Source organism: Halyomorpha halys, unplaced genomic scaffold (assembly GCF_000696795.3).
Source record: "Halyomorpha halys isolate HHAL.00 unplaced genomic scaffold, Hhal_1.1 Scaffold19.1, whole genome shotgun sequence".
Taxonomy (NCBI): domain Eukaryota; kingdom Metazoa; phylum Arthropoda; class Insecta; order Hemiptera; family Pentatomidae; genus Halyomorpha; species Halyomorpha halys.
This window is the reverse complement of record NW_027115129.1, coordinates 319689-338971: the sequence shown is the minus strand read 5'-3', so window position 1 is coordinate 338971 and position 19283 is coordinate 319689. Positions and strand designations below refer to the sequence as shown.

Sequence of the window (19283 nt, the reverse complement as noted above, 5' to 3'; positions counted from 1 at the left end):
AATCCTCCGAGGCGTCTGAAAAGAAGATGGCCCCGTGACCTTATATTGTAAACTGTTTTTAGAGTTCTACTACTGGGTAATTTCTCTACATCCTGTATAATATCATTATGTCATTATGATCAAATTTATTTGTTGTATTTTTTATAAAGTTGTAAATATCAATAAATAAATAAAAAAAATATATATTTTTTGTGACACTCTTCAAGTTCACAGCTTTATTTATGTTTTTTGTTATATGCATATTTTATTTTTGTTTCACAAGTCCAGGATAATACAGGCACTGTTTTCGTCTGGGAAACGTTGTTGTTACGATATAGAAGGACAGGTATTTCTTCCAAAGTAAATGGTATTATAACTTAGCCAACATGAGAAGTTTTGTGATACAGCCGACCTCTAGCTGTCACTGGATAGCATATTGGCACGTTCTATTTCCGACATATTTACACAAAAGATAAGAATACCGTGCCGTTATTATTAAGCAAATTAATCGATAATTGAGATAATTTGAATCACAATAAACAATACTCCAACAAAGAGGTTATTATTTTTAAGTCGAGTGCTTACCGATTTTCTTATTGGTTGATTAGGATCCCATTTAATTAGCCGGAACTAAACATACAAATGATATAACGATTAAGTATATAGTTATCGATTGATTGCCTTCAGTCTCAATTAAGGAACATGTGTTATCAGGCAGCGCTCTCTGGTGGGGGAACTCCACCTGTGTTTGAATTCCCGCGGTTGTAATAGTACGTCTATATATCTCTCTGCTCCTACTGGGATAATATTTAGTGTCCATGACGATGTACTTTGACTATTTTCAACACTCTAGGTTTCGGTAAGTCCAAAAGTAATATAATAATTATAATGCTTATGTTGTAACGGAGTGTTTTAGTAAGATATATTTCTTGCTGTAGGAAAATAGTCTGCTTGGCGGTTAATAAAGGTACAACATAGTAGAAAAAAAATTTAATGTTAAAGAACGTTTCGCCCCACTTTACAGGGCTTCTTCAGGGCTGATCCCGATGAAAAAAGTGAAGATTCAAACCTTAATCAGGATCTGCCCTCCAAAGTGGGCCGAAACGTTGCTTAACATTTTTTTTTGATAGATTTATTTATTGATAATTATTACAATCTGCCAGATAGTTGTGGGCAATAGGTAATATTGATAAATGATCTCATACATACTAAAATAAAAAAATAAATAAATAAAAAAACAATAAAAATAAATAAATAATAATAAAATAAAATAAAAAAAAAGATAAAAAAACTCTCTTAAAATATATACAAACAAAAGAACAGACAAGATGAACATAATTAAACTATCTGTATGAAAAATAAATAAATAAAATGACGTAATGATAAAATAATACAATAATGCTTAACATTAAATAGTTTTTCTACTATTTTGTATCTTTATTGATCACCAACCGGGCTATCGCTCTATAATCTATCTCATACGGTCAAATAACTTACATATAATTCTTTTTTTAACTTATTTATCCATTTTAACCAACTTTTTATTATATTTTCCTTTAACTCTAAGTATTAGTTTTGTCTTGGTAAAATATATTTATTTGTTTGTTTTTCTGTAAACTGATCTACTGCTGTGACTAGTATTGCTGGTTTGATCCCACATTGCTGTCTAACTGTGAACTTGTTTAGCGGGTCACTTGGGAGGATCTGAGGGTGAATGGGGGGGAGTGAATTTGTCGATCAAATGAAATAAAAATTATGAAATGGAAAGAAATGGTGAAATGGAAGGAACAAGAAATGGAAAGAAAAAAGGAATAAATTGAAATATTTGTATTTAGTGTGTCGTCTGGAATTGATTGTAAAAAGAAACTGTGAGAAAAAAAAATGTTTTCTTTCTTTTTTATTATATTATGTAAATATATTTAATTTATATATGTCCGATGATATATAGATTAGTATGCTGTGTAATGTAGCAACCCCATGTATTTGGGCAGCATGGATGAGCTCTTTCAATCTCTTTCATACTTATCTTTAGATTGAAGACAACTAACAAATGTGATATCTTGCATAATGATCAAAAATGGCATGAATGACTTGATAGAACGAGTACATATCGCTACCTCCTCCTTACTTTATAATCTTTCATCCGGCTCCTTTTTGGTCGGTACGTGTTGTCAGGAATGTTTGTTGTAGCCATATATTGTACTAGTTTATTGGATTTTGTTTTTGATTGAAATGTTTCCAGTTTGTTTATGAATGTTTTGGCTGTCCTGTAAATTTTTGAAGCATATATCCAAATGGGTTTTAGTAAGTAAATGTACTGTAAGTCATTGTGAGTTTTAGGCGCTTGTTTAACGTAAGCCGTATCTGCTTCACATGTCATCCTATGAAAAGTCAGTCAGTCTCAGGCATTTTACTGAATTAATTTGCGGAATAGGTTTGTTGTCGTAGGTTTGTTCAGTAATAATTGCAGAAAACAAAAGGTCGATTCTCGTACGTACGTCATCCACTACTTGTTACTTTTTTTTTTAATTTATTTAATTTAATTTACAACTGTACAAAATAATACAATAAGTAAATATGTTGTATGTTTCATACACACTTGAAAATCTTGGGAAGGAACCACCCATTGCTGGTATATTTCAAACATTAATTTAAATTAGAAGATCCCGTGGCCATTTTCTTTTCAGAAGCCTGGGAGGATTATCAGGGATCGTTAAGGATGAATGATTAAGAATTAATGGGTTAGGATGGTTAAGGAGTTTGGAATGAAAAGACGCATATCTGTTTTGGGCCAAATCTGCAACGAATGGGATGTTAAGGTCTTTGTGAAAGAGTTTATTTGTAACGTAATAAGGAGCATCAAGGATTTTGGATTGTAAGGATTGGATGCGGGAAAATTGTTATATCTGAAAACCATTTTCTTTTTGTCTATATTTATTTAAATTTAGAACTATATTACGAAGAAAATACATCTAGTAAATGTGATGTTATATTAAAATAGTATGATAGAGGAAAATAGAGAAACTACCTATCTATCGAATGTAATAAAATTTCTGCATTAGAAGGTATCGAGGGCATTTTTTTTTTTTATCCCCAGGCGTTTTGGAGGAATGCCAGGAATAGAAGAGGAAGCAAGGTTAGAAAATAGTTAGGGAGGTTATAATAGAAGGATATCTGGTTCGGGCTAGATCGGCTACTATATCTTTATTAATGATTTTATTTATGTCAAAGTAGGGAGAATTGAGGATTTTACGAAGGATTCTGGATTTTATGGATTGGATTTAGTAGGGCTCTAAAGCCCAAATTCAACTTATTAAAATGAAATGAAAAAATAACTTTATTCTGGGACATATGTCCCCTAAGAATAATTACATGGTACATGGTTCATATAGTGAGATTTTTATCTGGTGAGCGTTTACAAATTTTCAGATAGTAGAATGAAATTACATTGGTATATTGGCTTTACTACTGTTTATAATGTTAATCAATAACTGCTTATTTATTGGGTTACAAAGATGTGGAGGTTTGGTTATTCAATAAATGAAGGAACAGGTGTTGTTTAAAGGAGAGAATGGATGAGGACTGGCGAATGGAGATGGGAAGAGAATTCCAGAGAGAGGTTGCACGTATGACGAAGGATTTGCTAAAGAAGTAGGTTCTATAGGAGGGCATATATAAATCATTCGGATGGGATCTGGTGTTTAATGAGTGGATGGATGAACGAAGAGTGAGGAGATCTATGATATAGGTAGGTTTTTTGATGTTAAGAACTTGGAATAGAAAAACACCAAGGAGGTATGCCTTCGGGAGGTTGGATAGAGCCACTTCAACTCGGAATACCAGCGGGAGACTTGAGAGTGCCTAGAGAACCCAAAGATAAATCTTACAAAGCAATTCATGAGTCTCTTCAGCCTCAACTCTAGTCCTGCAGATAGCCCTCCATACACCAAGGAACCGTAGTCGAAGTGGAGGAAGACGAGAGAGGATACTAGGAGCTGACGAGTGTTCTGAGGAATGGAATTACGGAATTTTAGGAATTGTTTGAGTACAGTTATGGATTTGCGTGTGATTTGGGAAATAGATTTAGTAGGTTTAGTACTTATTATGATATGTAAAGCAGTATTTTTACTTTCCCTTACCTATATATACGGAATACACAGTAAGGGAAAGTATTATGATGGAACAAAGTTTTTTCACGGAAAGTCCTCTATAAGATTTGAGTCCGAATAATCTAGTCTCGCAAAATGGTCTGTGTTGGAACAGGCTAAATCTAAGGCGGGCATGTGACAGTATTATTTTCATCGAATCGACCGGACTCGATAGAATCAGTATCTCAAAATTTTTTTGATTTTCTACAAAACAGCTCTGACTATTTTGAATTAACTCGGTGAATCAATGAGTAATAAATAGATCTTTAATACCAAAATGTATACAAGAATAATGGATGATTTTATTTGTGGGAAAGTGAGGATCATTGAGGATTTTAGATTCGATGGTTTAGTAGAGCCCCAAAGCTCAACTCCGTATGTCCAGATGGGCCTTATAACAGTCATGTAGATCAGTCTTTTGTTATGGATTGTAAGTTTAGATCATTTGTCCAGTAAGTGCAGTAATAGTTAGAATCGACGTGCAGTTTCCTTTCTTTTCAGTCTTGTGTGAGGATTCCAGGATTAATCGTTTGTCCAAATGTAGTCCAAGGTAGCAGATATTAATTGATTTTTGACTGTATGGAATAAACTAATGACACACACACTGGAGGAGAGAGACTCTCTTATTCATTAAAGATAAAAGAGAAGACTGTTCTAGTGATCTCCAATGAAAAAATACAAAACTTATTTCTAAATTTAACATATATTAAAAATCTTTATCAAATGTTTCCCGGATATTTATAAATAGCGAAAGAATTTTTATCAGTACGATTTCTAAAAATAATTATTAAAAACAATATGAATCATTATATCAACAAACAGCTGCGTGATTACCCGCGATTAATTTATTAATTATCATTAAAAATTTATACTGAATAATATCCGTAATTTATATTAGAAAAGAATAGAATTTATAATTTCGAAAAAAAAAATTGATATTTCCAAAAGGAAAACTGCTTTAGTATGAAATGATATCTGCAACGAATGGGATGTTAAGGTCTTTGTGGATGAGTTTATTTGTAACGTAATAAGGAACATCAAGGATTAAAGAAAATTTAATGTCCAAAATGTTTGGTGTATCTTTGCCAATACTCGTCCGATTTAGTTTAATTTTGTTTTGTCTCGAAGAGTATTTTGTTATATTTAGAACTAGCAACTATAATGATCCGAGAGCTGTATAGTTTTTTGAAAAACTATACGAATATTTTTCTATATAAACAAGTTTACTAAAAAAAAAATAAATAAAACGAAAAAAAACAACAAAAAAAAAAACGTTTTTACTAGACTCTTACAGATACTTTACTTAATTTTTAATAATTTGGTCCGCATGTAATTTAATTATTACATTATAATTAATTATCATTAACATATTATACTGAATAATATCAAAAATTCATCACAAAAAAGGAAAATAATTATAATTAAAAAAAAAAATAAAGTGACGTTTTCAGAAAGAGTCTTTAGTATAAAACCTTTTTTATACAACAGAGAGGTACTTTATTTTTCAGTCAAGTGTACTAATTATTTTTTTCGTTTATTACAAATAGTTTATGTTTATTAACTTTTAAAGCTTTTTTAGTTACTTTTTCTTATTATCGTATAGGTTTTTTTAAAAAATTGTCCTACTGTTTAAAACTTAAATTTAATTTTCTTTCTCTTGTACTTAAATCATTTTTTATTATTGTTTATCATTCGATCAGTTTTATTTTATTATATTTTTATTTATAAAAATCGTGGTAGTATTTTCTCTTATTTATATATTTCTTTAATATTATTATTTTCAATTAATTTTTTTCTCTTTTCAATTCAGTGAGTACTATTATCATTAATTTTTTTTTTTTTTTTAGTTATTATACTGTATATATTGTATAAATGAATATGTGAACACTAATACATAAGACCCTAAAGTTATGGCAGATTGTTTTAATTCTTTTCAATAAAATATAAAATAAAAAATATAAATATAAATATATATGTATATATATAGTTGACCGTAAAAACTGATATATAAGATGGTCAGGGTTACGGCCAAAAGAAATAAAAATAGTTTACAACTATTTATTTTCCGACGTTTCGCCCCACTTTTCAGGGATTCTTCAGGGCTAAAAAGATTTTTAAAAAACTGATAATATTACAACAACAATACAATAAGGCAATTTAAACTAGAATAAATATTATGTAAATTACGTTTCCGTTTTGTTTACTTCTTCCTTCCTTTTATTTATATGTAATTTCTTATCACTTTATTTTACATAATATTTATCCTAGCTTAAATTGCCTTATTGTTGTAATATTCTCAGTTTTTTTTGTATCTTTTTAGCCCTGATGAAGCCCTGCAAAGTGGGGCGAAACGTCGGAAAATAAATAGTTGTGAACTATTTTGTTTCTCTTTTGACCGCACCGTGACCATCTTCTTATTCAAAAATATAAATACGTTAAATATTTGTGTATGACTCTCTGCCTGCTCATTTCTAACATTTACATGGTACCAACTTATTCTAATCATCGTGGAGGGTCAAGTTTTCATTTTGTGAGACAAAAAGAGATATAAAAGTCGACCCCCCCCCCCCCAAGGCCAGATTTGAACCCACGCTGTTGCACCCAAGTTGGCACTTTGACTTTCTCGCCTACTGACTGTCAATTTTCAGCTTAATTTGTAACACGCATCAATCATAGCCTTACGGCAATATACCATACAATAAAAAAAATAAAATATTCCGCTTTAAATATAAATACAGAGAATTTTTTAGAATTTATTAAATATAAGCTTTTCCTTATAATTGAGAGGAAAATCATCACATTTCTTCTACCTTGACATTGAGAAATAAGTTGAGGCGAGATTTTGAGGAAAATTAAAATCATTTTTAAGGGTTTAAGATAAAATTGTTGCTAGAGATCAATCAAAAGTACTAAAAATTATACAAGATCATCTTAATCCTAAAGGAAATTTTATTTGTTTTCATCAATAATGTACTCGAGATATGACATACATTCCCTGAAATTAAGGAAATTGATACGTGCGCTTACACAGCTGTATGGAGTGACTTTTCCTCTCCTGGCATCGGCAGTCAAAGCCCTCTACCAGCCCTTCCTTGATATTACTTTCCCTCTGAGACAGCTTCACACTAAGCTCTTGCTATATGGTTCTCCAAGATTCGAAATATATCTCCAAACCTCCTTAGGCGATGTTCTTCCAGTATTTCCTCCATAGATCTTATACTACATCTAAACGTTCGAAACTTGTACTTAAGTGCTTGGTAAACAGAGGAAGCATCAAATGTCACACACTGGGAATTTAAGAACTAATGAGGAAATGAAGGCCTATAGGTTAGATAAAAAATTCTGAAATTTTCGGAATAGGTTGTACTCGTCAAAACAACTTGCAACGAGTATTTTGAGTGTATATTTTTTTTAATTTATTTATTGATATTTACAACTGTACATAAATATATCAAGTAAATTTGAGGAAATCATAATGGTATGGTACAAGCATGTTGAGAAACTACCCAATGGAGGCACTCTAAAAACATTTTTACCATATGAGGTCTCGAAGCCATCTTCTTTTCAGACGCCTCGGAGGATTGTCCGGAATAAAAGAGGAAGCAAAATTAGAAACTAATGGGTTTCAGTGGTTAGGGAGTTTGTAATGGATTGATATCTGATTCTGGCTAGATTTAGAGTGAATATTTAAATTAATTAAAAAAATGTTATCTATCTATTATATTATAACATGTAAAAATATGTAACTTATATTTGTCCAGTCATGGATTGATCAGTATGCTGTGTAATGTAGCAACCCGATATATTTGGGTAGCATGAATGAATAAAGTATTTCTTTCTCTATATGCTTACAATTAAAAATTCATGGAAGCCTAAAAGACTGGAGAATTTTGTAAATATTAAAACAAGGGATTCAAAGCCAAAGGTTGTTCAAATTGAAAGGACACTTACAAATTTCATATATAAGGAAATTGGATTAACAGCTCCTGTTTATATTACATTTTGATTAAACCAAACTCAATTTTAATTACCTATATCATACCGTCCTTTGAATAATTCTTAAAACAATTATCATTTAAAAGGTCAATAAATAAGTTAAAGTAGGTAAATTTATAAAGTATATTGGAAAACTTTTTTTTTTTTTTAATAATTTATTTATTGATATTTACAATTGTATACAAATATACACATCAAGTAAATTTGCTGTAAATGATATTATGACATGATAAAAACATGTGGAGAATCTACCCATTGATAGAACTCCAAAACATTTCTAAAGAAGATCTCGAGGCAATCTTCTTCTCAGACGTCTAGGAGGGTTATTAGGTAGTGAAGGAGAAGCCAGGTTAGAAACGAGTTGGTTTGGGTGGTTAGGAAGTTTATTATGGAAGGATTGGTATCTGGTTCTGGTCAAATCGGCAACATAGGGGACATTGAGGTCCTGATGGATGATTTGATTTGTGACAAAGTAAGGAGCATTGAGGATTTCACGAAGGATTTTGGACTGCAAGGATTGGATTCGAGAGGAATTTGATGGTTTAGTGGAGCCCCTAAGCTCAACTCCGTATGTCCAGATAGGCCTTATAATAGTCATGTAGATCAGTCTTTTGTAATGGATTGGAAGTTTGGACCGTATTGAAAAACTAAAATCAATAATAACAATATGATGAAATATACATGTTGATAGACTGAAGGAATTTCCTCATATTGTTATTATTAATATTAGTTTTTCTATATACTGTCTAAACCTAACAATTGTTTTGAATTTTTTTATTATTTTTAATGTTCTGTTATTTCTTAAATGTTTGTATCTTGTTTTTTCATTTAGCCCTGACGAAGCCTTGCAAAGTGGAACGAAACGTCGGTTAACAATAAATATTTCTCTTTTACTATTTTGATAGCTTTATTGACAACCACTCAAACTATCTTCCTACAATCTATTTCATATGGTCAAATATCTTCTTTCAGTATAGTTAAACAAGAGTTAATTATTGAATTCAAAGATGAGAGAAATTCTTGAATTAATTAAAACACAGAGAACACAAATATTCATATATTGGCAGTTGAACCGCCTGCCCCCACTTTACAAATTATACAATTGTTCATTTAATTGTACTAATCTCTGCTGAAATTTTATAACTGTAATTTACATATATTTTGAATTTTAGGTTGTATTATTTTTTTCAAAATAGTTTGACAAGCAGATAAGCGTTATCATTTGCTCTTTTAAATGCAAAATGCGTCCATTATCAATTAAACTCATTTTTTTACGATCAATGTTTATTATTCCACTAAATATGTAAATTACAATATTACATGGTGATCACTAAAAACGTTTTTATATAAAATAGAGAAGTATTATTGCTTGCCTATTATGTTTAATACAGTTGTAACGTTATTTACCCTATTCGAAACAGTTATTACGTATTTACAAATTTAACATTTACTATAAAAAATAACAAGTCAGTTTACCAGTTACTAAGAGCCATAGTAATTATTGCACCAGTTGTGAAACTCCTTACAATCCTACAATGAGTGACAATGTTCTCCATAGCGTGCGAGCGCTCTCTGCTTTAATAGAACTGTCTTAATGACGGTTTGCATTTCTCTCTGCAACGATTTATATCTCTTTGGGCGACAGGCTCGTTATTGCGGGTTTATTTTAGGAAATTAATCGATTTCTTTATACATCGTTTAATTGTTGGGTCATATCGTGTAATTCGAGAAATAATAAAACTCGCTGGAAGATCGCTGATTGATCATGTGTAGTCAAGATTAGTACAAGAGCCCAAGAGGAGAAAGAAGCCAGTCATTTCACCCCAATTTTATATTACTTAATTATAAATTCTGTATAATTACTAGTCAAAATTGGGTCTGCCAAGTATGGATAGGGGGAATAAAAAATGGCAGTTGTTTCAAAAAGTTAAAAATAATTAATATTTTATTCGGAGTTCTATATCTTTATAACTACCAACAACAATAGAAACATTTAATTATCTAACAGATCATCATTTAAAGAAGAGCAAATTTGCTAAAATGTAAGCCCTAATAGAGCTATTTACGTTCAATAGTTCTCCAGATATATAGCTTTTTAAAAAGAAACATTTCATAAAAATGTTGTATGGAACGTCCTGAAAGATCAGTAGTTATTTAATTTATTTCGAAAAATCTATATCTCAAAAACCATTTGACATACAGATTTCTATTAGCACTCAAATTAAAGTTAGTTTAATGAGCTATAATGTATTTTATGACGTTTATTTTCATAGGAGTAGTAGTTTTCTTGAAATTTGCTAAAATAAATTGATTTATAGTTGTTCGGACAAATTTTCATTTGCCAAATTTATATTCATATGCGAATATCATAAAAACTACTACCCCTACGAAGATAAGTGTCATAAACTACTTTATAGTACGTTAAATTTCCTTTATTTTGAGTGTTGGCAGACATATGTGCGTCTCATGGATCTAGAGATATATTTTTTCAAAAACTCAACATTTTATATGAACAACTATAAATTAACATTTTGTGAGTTTATTTTGTCAAATATCATATAAACTACTACTCCTACAAAGATAAAAATTATAAAATAATTTCAAGTAAATTTAACTTGCTTTAATTTGAGTGCAGACATCTGTAAGTCTTATGGTTTCTTAAATAAAGTTTTTCATAAATCAAACTTATTGTCCGTACAACTATAAATCAATATATTTTAGCAAATATCATGAAAACTACTATTCCTAGGAAGGTAATGGTCATACACTACTTTATAGTACATTGAACTAGCTTTAATTTAATTGCTAATAAACATCTATACATCATATAGTTCCTGAGATATAGATTTCTCAAATTTAATTAACTACTGATATTTCAGTACATTTTTATGAAATGTTCCTTTTTAATAAGCTATATCTCGAGAACTATTGTACGTAAATAGCTTTATTTTACGACTAATATTTTAGCAAATTTACTCTTTAAATAATGTTTTTTTTTTAGATTTTCTAGTGCTGTAGGTAGTTTTTTAAGATATAGAGCTCCGAATGACAAATTAATGTTTTTTTAAGGTTTTGAAACAGACACCATTTTTTATTCCCCCTACCTATACTTGGCAGACTCATCAGTTTTGATTAGTAATTATACATAGTTTTCATTAAAGTGATAAAAAATTGGGGTGAGATAACTGCCTTTTTTTCTTGCCGGCTCTTGTACTAGATGGTAAATGGTTAAAGAAAAATTCAAATCAAGTTGACCTATGCTATTGAGCCAGCGATTGGCTTCATCGAGACTAAAAAGAATATAAACACTTAAATGAAGTAAACATAAATGAAAAATTAAAAAGATGTCTAATAAAACGTAAAAATTATAAAAGAATAATATAAGGTTATAGACAATTAATGAAAATGGACATAGTAAAAGATAAAAGGAAGAAATATAAAATACAGAACACACTAAAAGATGGAAAAAACAGATAAGAATAAAGGAAGATAATGAACAAGATCCCCTTATTCCATCTTATAATTTCTCGTACTGTATTTTATATTTCTTCCTTTTATCTGTTATTATGTCTATATTTATTAATTGTCTATAACTTTTTATTATTCTTATTTAATTTTTAGGTTCCCCTGTACATCTTTTTAATTTTTCATTTTCCTTGTTCATTTATGTTTGCATCATTTATGTGTTTGTATCTTTTTTAGCCTTGATGAAGCTCTGCAAGTGGGACGAAACTTTGGCTCAATAAAAATAGTTCAATCACGATTTGAGTTTTTCTTTGACCTCACCTGGACCATATTCATTTTACAATAAAACTTGCTCTATAGTTCTTACATAACTATAGTTCATCGCCCTCATTAAGCAGGAAATTAGATTGGAATGGCAAGAAATGTTGGCAAATGTTACTGATAACAAATTAATGGAAATCAGAAGTGACGTCTCCTCTTGGGTATCACCCACTAGAAACGTACGCAGAGAAGAAGTGATTTTGACGCTCCTTCGAATAGGTCATAATTCGAAGCGCCAGTGAGCTTTGGGGCTCCACTAAACCTTCGAATTCCTCTCGTATTCAATCCCTTACAATCCTAAATCTTTCGTAAAATCCTCAATGCTCCTTACTTTGTACAAATAAAACCATATATAAAGACCTAAATGTTACTTTTGTAACCGATCTAGCCCGAACCCGATATCATTCCTTCCATTAATTCCCTAACCATCCAAACTAGTTTCTAACCTTGCTTCCTCTTCCATTCCTGGCAATCCTCCGAGGCGCCTGAAAAGAAGATGGCCTCGAGACCTTATATTGTAAAATGTTTTTAGAGTTCTACTACTGGGTAGTTTCTCTACATGCTGTATCATATCATTATCATTATGTCATTATGATCAAATTTGCTTGTTGTATTTTTATACAGTCGTAAATATCAATAAATAAATAAATAAAAAAATGAATTCCGAGAATACAACTCCCTTAAATCTTTGTTTGAATTGCCAGCAGACCTCTATTCAATTTTGCACGATGATAAACATACTTTGATTTAACTTTTTGAAATGCTCAATAACTCAAAACTTTACCATAAAATTTAAGTAAATTTTACTACAAGTTACCATTTTTCAATAAGGTATAAAACATTTTAATTCGGAAATTAAGGCAATATTGACTAGAAAAATAAGCGATTGATGCCTTAAAAAAAATATTTTATGAAATCCCTAGTTTCACTCTTTCCTTGGAATATATACACATATACGTCGTATAAGAATCTGATATTTTGACAGAATATTTCGGTTGCTTTCGGGCTATAATTTTCCATTTTCTCGTAGTAATTTTCCTCAACAAGGAAGACAATCAGTGGGGTCATTATAATTATTGCTGGAGACCTTGGCAGTACTTGAGGAGTGATCTCACGTTTACAGATTTAGCTCTTAGAGAGTATGAGTTCAGCTATTAGGGGCTGACCAAACTGTATCATGTATTAGTTTTATCCTCAATGCTCCTTATTTTGTTACTAATAAAACCATCCATAAAGATCTAAATGTTGCTTATGTAACCGATCTAGCCCGAACCCGATATTATTCCTACCATTATAAACTCCCTAACCACCAAATCCCACTCGTTTCTAACCTTGCTTCCTCTTCCATTCCTGGCAATCCTCCGAGGCCCCTGAAAAGAAGATGGCCACGTGACCTTATATTGTAAACTGTTTTAGAGTTCTACTACTGGGTAGTTTCTCTACATCCTGTATCATATCATTAAGTCATTATGATCAAATTTACTTGTTGTATTTTTTTTATACAGTTGTAAATATCAATAAATAAATAAAAAAAATAAAAAAAAAAGTATTTGTTTTAATACTTCATTAGTATTGGTGCAACATGGAGTTCATGAAGGTTTCATTTTGCGTTGTTATTTAGTCAAAAAGGTGGGGTATTTTAGTGTGCATTGTGCATTTTTAAATTATTACTTAGTGAAATGAAACCTTAAAAGATATTATGCTATTGAAACTATCGATGTGGCGATGCAAAATCGTACCTAACACATCATATATTAGGGGTATTCATGGGGTAACATGTCTATAGTTTAACATGTTAAAACGATATAACATGGTTGAGAGTCTGTTACTAGGTCTGTTAAATGGAGAATGACGTCACGCAACAGACCAGCTGAGCTCGTCACCATTTTGTTTTTTGTGTTAGGTTACTTGCTCGTAGTTTGTGTTTCCATTGTGTTGGGTGTTTTATAACTAATAAAGCAATGGATGACAATAATAATAATGTAATGACTATTGTCAATTAGCTCATCTTGATTCTCTTCCTCACAACTTCCACTTTTCACTCACTTCAGCCATGTTGTAATAAATTACTTTAATGAAAACAGAAGTAAACAATAACATGAAGTTTTGGAAGGAAAGGTTACTAAACAAGTTGCTAAGAAAATCCGCTAGGAGCTGTTATGCATTTATCATTTAACATGACTTTAAATAGGGCTGCTCACAATGCTATACTTATAACATTTAACATGGTAAAACATTTTACATCTAACACAACATCAAGAATACTTGTGATGTTTTGGGACATTTTATGATAATTTTTTTTTTTAATGCTATGCAGTAATTTTTTAACTGATAATTATAGTATTAATGAATTCTTTGTAGTTGATTTTTTAAACATTTTAGACTGGAAAAACCAAATAACTCAAAACTTAATTTGTTTCAGTTTTAAGGCGACGAATTTAACTTTTGTTCTAAACTTGTTATCAAATATTTGTTAATTTAATTATCCAAACACATAATGTTTAAATAAACTTATATTTGTGTTGTGTTAACTAAAAAATAGATCGCTGAGTTTAATTGACAAAATTTGAAATAAAATATTTACTTATTAGTTGTGAAAGTAAACGTGTAGTTGTTTTTTAGGGTTTAAAGTATACTTAGCATCTTAACAAAGTAGGATCAAATTGTGTATATTTTGGTATATAACAAGTATCTGTATGACGGCATATATCTTATTAATAACAAAATTTATCCAACCTTTTTTTATTAAAACATATTACATGTTCAACGCTTCGGCCATCTTCAGGGACATTCTAATAAAATAACAGCTTTAATTATTACTTATTATTAACAGTATCAAAACATTAATTTTAGTTTTACAGCCTCACTTTGATTTATTTTAAATATACATGCTATTTGTAAATAAGAAAATATTGTAACTAAAATGAAATAAAAGTAAACTAAGGTATGGTTAAACATTAGTTAAAAAAAGTAAAAAGTTATAAAAAAAATAAACAAAGGAAATTAAAGAATATAATTTTTTGTTTTATTTCATTTTATTTATTCTCTTACTTTGTTACATTATTTTAGTAGTTAGTATTTTTTTAAAGCCCAGATGAAGCTCTTCAAAGACGAGCGAAACGTTGAGTGACAATAAATAGTTCATTTACTATTCGAGTAACTTTGACCGCACCAAGACTCTCTTCCTTCTCTACAAAAAATAATTATAATATATACACATAATTACTTCGAAGATATACCTAATCATTACTAAAAAAAAATCAATTTTTATCGCCATAATCACCCCTATCTATTTCCAAGTAAAGCACATCCTTCGAATGTTCCGACCTCTTAATGAAATGTTAAGGGCATACGATGTAGAAACTGAGAAGATATCGCCAGCATTTCTCAAAAGTAGAGGCAAGAATACCATATTACAAGATAAGGATGTAAATTTAGTCCATTGTCGTTTGAAATTCACGGAAAGAGATAAAACTAATTTCATATTATTTCCTCAGTGCATGATGCATACAGCTCCGGGAATCGAGCGAGAACCCACTCATTTATGTCAAGGGTTTTAGTACAAAAGCCCAAGTGGGGAAAACAAGAAGTTATTTCACCTCAATTTTTGATAACTTTAATCAAAACTATGAATAATGGCTTGTCAAAATTGATAAGTCTGCCAAGTAAAGGTAGGGGGGGGGGGAAATTACGGCTGTTTCAACATGTAAAAAAAATTTTTTTTTTTTATTTATAATCATAAAATTCTTTCTTGAGACTGGCAATTTTTTACTAAATAATTCAAAACATTATCCAAATTATAGTCTCAAAACTTTTATTGTTTTTACACGTCCAACGTTTCGGCCAATTCGGCCATCTTCAGGGACAATCTACTTAATTCACTATGAAACATATTATTTTATCATTCCAAACACTTCATACAGGCTATTCTGCCCAAGTCAAAACATTTTTATCCAATAAGTCAAATATCCATTAAAAATCACAGTCAAAAATATTTCTCATTAACCACTATCATACACTTTTATTACCTATTTATTTATTATTGTTTTGAATTATTTAGTAAAAAAATTTTTTATTCACAGCTCTATATCTTTAAAACTACCAACACTAGAAAAACGAAGAGAAAATTATTTAAAATAGAGTAAATTTGCTAAAGTATGAGCCCTAATAGAGCGATTTACGTTCAATAGTTCCCGAGATATGGCTTTTTAAATAAATAAATAAAAGCAACATTTAATATAAAATGTACCGAAAAATCAGATAATTTCATTATAGTAAGTTAAATTACCTTTATTTTGAGCTCTGGAGGACATATGCACGTCATGTGGTTCGCGAAATATATTTTTTCAAAAACAATAATTTTTAACTATAGTTGTTAAAAAAATTAACATTTCGTGAATTTATTTTTTCAAATATCATAAAAATTACTACTTCTACGAAGATAAACGTCAAAAAAACTATATCTCGGGAACTATTGAACTTGAATAGCTCTATTAGGACTTATATTTTACCAAATTTACTCCACTTTAAATGTTATGTGGTTACTGGCCGTAACATATTCGACAACGTATGTCCCGATGAAACGACTTGATTTGTCACAAAATAAGAAGGAATTGTGGATTTTACGAAGGATTTTGGATTCGATGGTTTAGTGAAGCCCCAAAGCTCAACTCAGTATGTCCAGATAGGCCTTATCACAGTCATTTGTAATGGATTGGAAGTTTAGACCGTGTGTCTAGTAAATGTTGTAATAGTCGGAACCGAAAAATATTGGAAATTTTTTCTGCCACATATTGGAACGAAATGATGGCTTTTTTTAAACTTCTTTTTCCAGTGCTAAGTATATTTTTTTAAACTATAAGTTTATTTTTAAAATATGTTTTCGTATAAAATAAGAATTAAATCTTTTACTTTTATCTCATTAGATAACTGCTATGAATCCATTTAAAGGTATTGTTTTGTTTTTTTTAGGCAAAACTTGGTGTAATTTTGCAAATAAAAATAATTTACTGGAAGATTATTGATTGACCGTGTGTATAGATGAATGGAATATGGCCCGGGTGCGGTAAAAAAAAATTAAAATAGTAAATAATTATACTATTTTATTGAGCCAACGTTTCGACCCACGTTGCAGGGCTTCGTCAGGGCTAAAAAAGATACAAACACTATAGTTACAAAAAGAAAAAACAAAAGTGGAAAATTCTCTTTTCCCCTTATTATGTATATTACCATTTATAGTTCACCTAATGTAAATACTTTTTTACTATGTTTATTTAACAAATTTTTCGTTATTTTGGCATAACTGCCATCCCCACTCCTCCCAATACAAACCGCCACTTTGTCTTTGACTGCCATCAAAACAAGTATGCGTTCTGTCACATCATTTGATTTGTATTTTTTTTTATTGTTTTTTTAAAATTTTTTCATCTGTTTATTTGTACTTTCTTTAATATTTCTTCTCTTATCTATCTGTTACTGTTACCCTTTTCATTTACTATTTACAACCTTTAATTTTTCTTATTATATCTTACTTTTCATTTTATACACCTGTTATTTTCCACTTTTGTTTTTTCTTTTTGTAAGTATAGTGTTTGTATCTTTTTTAGCCCTGACGATGCCCTGCAACGTGGGGCGAAACGTTGGCTCAATAAAATAGCATAATTATTTACTATTTGAGTTTGTTTTTTTTTACCGCACCCGGACCATATCCCATTCAAAAATAATTTACATAACCTTAACTTTACCAAAATTAGGGGTCACAAATTAAAATGTAAAATCATTTTAACCAAAAAAATTTTTTTTTCAATGTAAATATACGTCTCCTGGCCACCCAAAACCTCTTTTCTCTAACCTGGCTTCTCCTTCAATACCTGATAATCCTCCAAGGCGTCTGAAAAAAATATGGATTCGAGATCTTCTCCTTTAGGAATGTTGTTAGAGTTAAAAACAATGAGGAGATTCTCCACATGCCATTTTATAACAAATGGCAAATTTACTGGTTGTATATATTTTAGTACAGTTGTAAATATCAAAAATAAATTATTAAAAAAATAAATAAAAATTATATAAATCAACAGTAGCTTAAAAGGGTCAACAGCTTAATCAAATAAGTGGATCTCCTAGGAACAATTGAAACAGGAAGAAATGATTCAACGCAAGTTCAATACCCGAACTGCATTTCCTAGCAAGTTTGCCTATGACATGATGTCTCGGGTTTTCCTTATTCTCGAGGGTCTATAAATCAATACTGAGTATTTGATGACTTGAATAAAAAGGGTTCGAAAATTTAGAGCATTCGTTCATTGTACTCCAGCAATAAAATAACGAGAAAAACCACTCATCGCTTACACATATGCTTCAGCAAAAAATTTCCTGTTATAATTTGTTTTTAAAATATATATACATAACAATTTTTTCTCATTTCTGGGAAATTTATCTCGAATACATAATTAAAGCGCATCCTACATCCTACATTACCAAAGTAGGTTTTTAAAAAGAAATTCAAAGTACAGACTGACTTTTCAAACAGGCAATTATTGCGAATAGGTTGGTCGATGTACGACATGTAAAAATCTCACAAGAGGAGACCATAACATAAAAAAATGCAATTCTTCTCCGCAGGACCCGCCCCTATTATCGCCTTTATGATAGATAATATAAACTTTAAGATAGTTAAATCGAGCAATACTTAAAAAGCGCCTGAAATTGAAAACCGGCATGAAACGTCGTTTTTCAATTTCAGGCGCTATTTAAATATTGCTCGATTGACCTATCTTCATGTTTCTTCTTCCCGTTTTAAGCAAATATTTCAAAAGTGATAAAGGACCGTCGCTACTCGGGCGTTTAGGTACGGCGGGGAAGGATTGCCTTTAGTGTTACCATCTCCTCTTGTGAGATTGTGACATGTCGTCCATCGACCAACCTACTCGCTATAATTGTCTGTTGGGATTTCTAAGGATTTATTGGGGAATCCTAACTCATTCTGAAGACTGAAGCCCAGGATGATCCAGGACATCCTACAATAAATTCTATATTTATCGACTTCTATTGTTCTCATTACTACTATTTTATTTTTTTCTCTTCGTCCTTTTCTGAAATTAACTTTTTTTCACCCATTAGAAGTCAATTATTTATTTTATTAAATCTATAAATGTTATTGTTTTTGTTATTAACTTTTATTTTTCTCTCTTGTTAAGAATTATTACTTTTTATTTATAATGTATATAGTCAGGGGTGTCTCTTGCTCGAGACTATACCCCCCCTCTCCATAATCAATTGTTAAACAAAAAAAAGGTAATATTAACTATCTAAGGCCCACTAGGTCGATCTGGTATTTTATACAATTATATATTATTATATACACATATAGTATAA

The 19283-nt window shown here is 30.4% G+C and overlaps 1 protein-coding gene across 5 annotated transcripts in view; it reads left to right on the top strand.

The window, feature by feature from the left end:
* LOC106681193 (uncharacterized) overlaps positions 1-19283 on the top strand; it is a 307220-nt gene that overhangs the window by 123507 nt on the left and 164430 nt on the right. The window contains exon 1 of one of the 5 annotated variants that reach the window (XM_014421410.3): positions 695-838. The exons of the other annotated variants lie outside the window; for them this stretch is intronic. Coding sequence (XP_014276896.1) covers positions 798-838 — 41 coding nt within the window. The 5' untranslated portion in view covers positions 695-797. Of the gene's footprint in view, positions 1-694; positions 839-19283 lie in introns of those variants that run through there. 5 annotated transcript variants of the gene reach the window in all.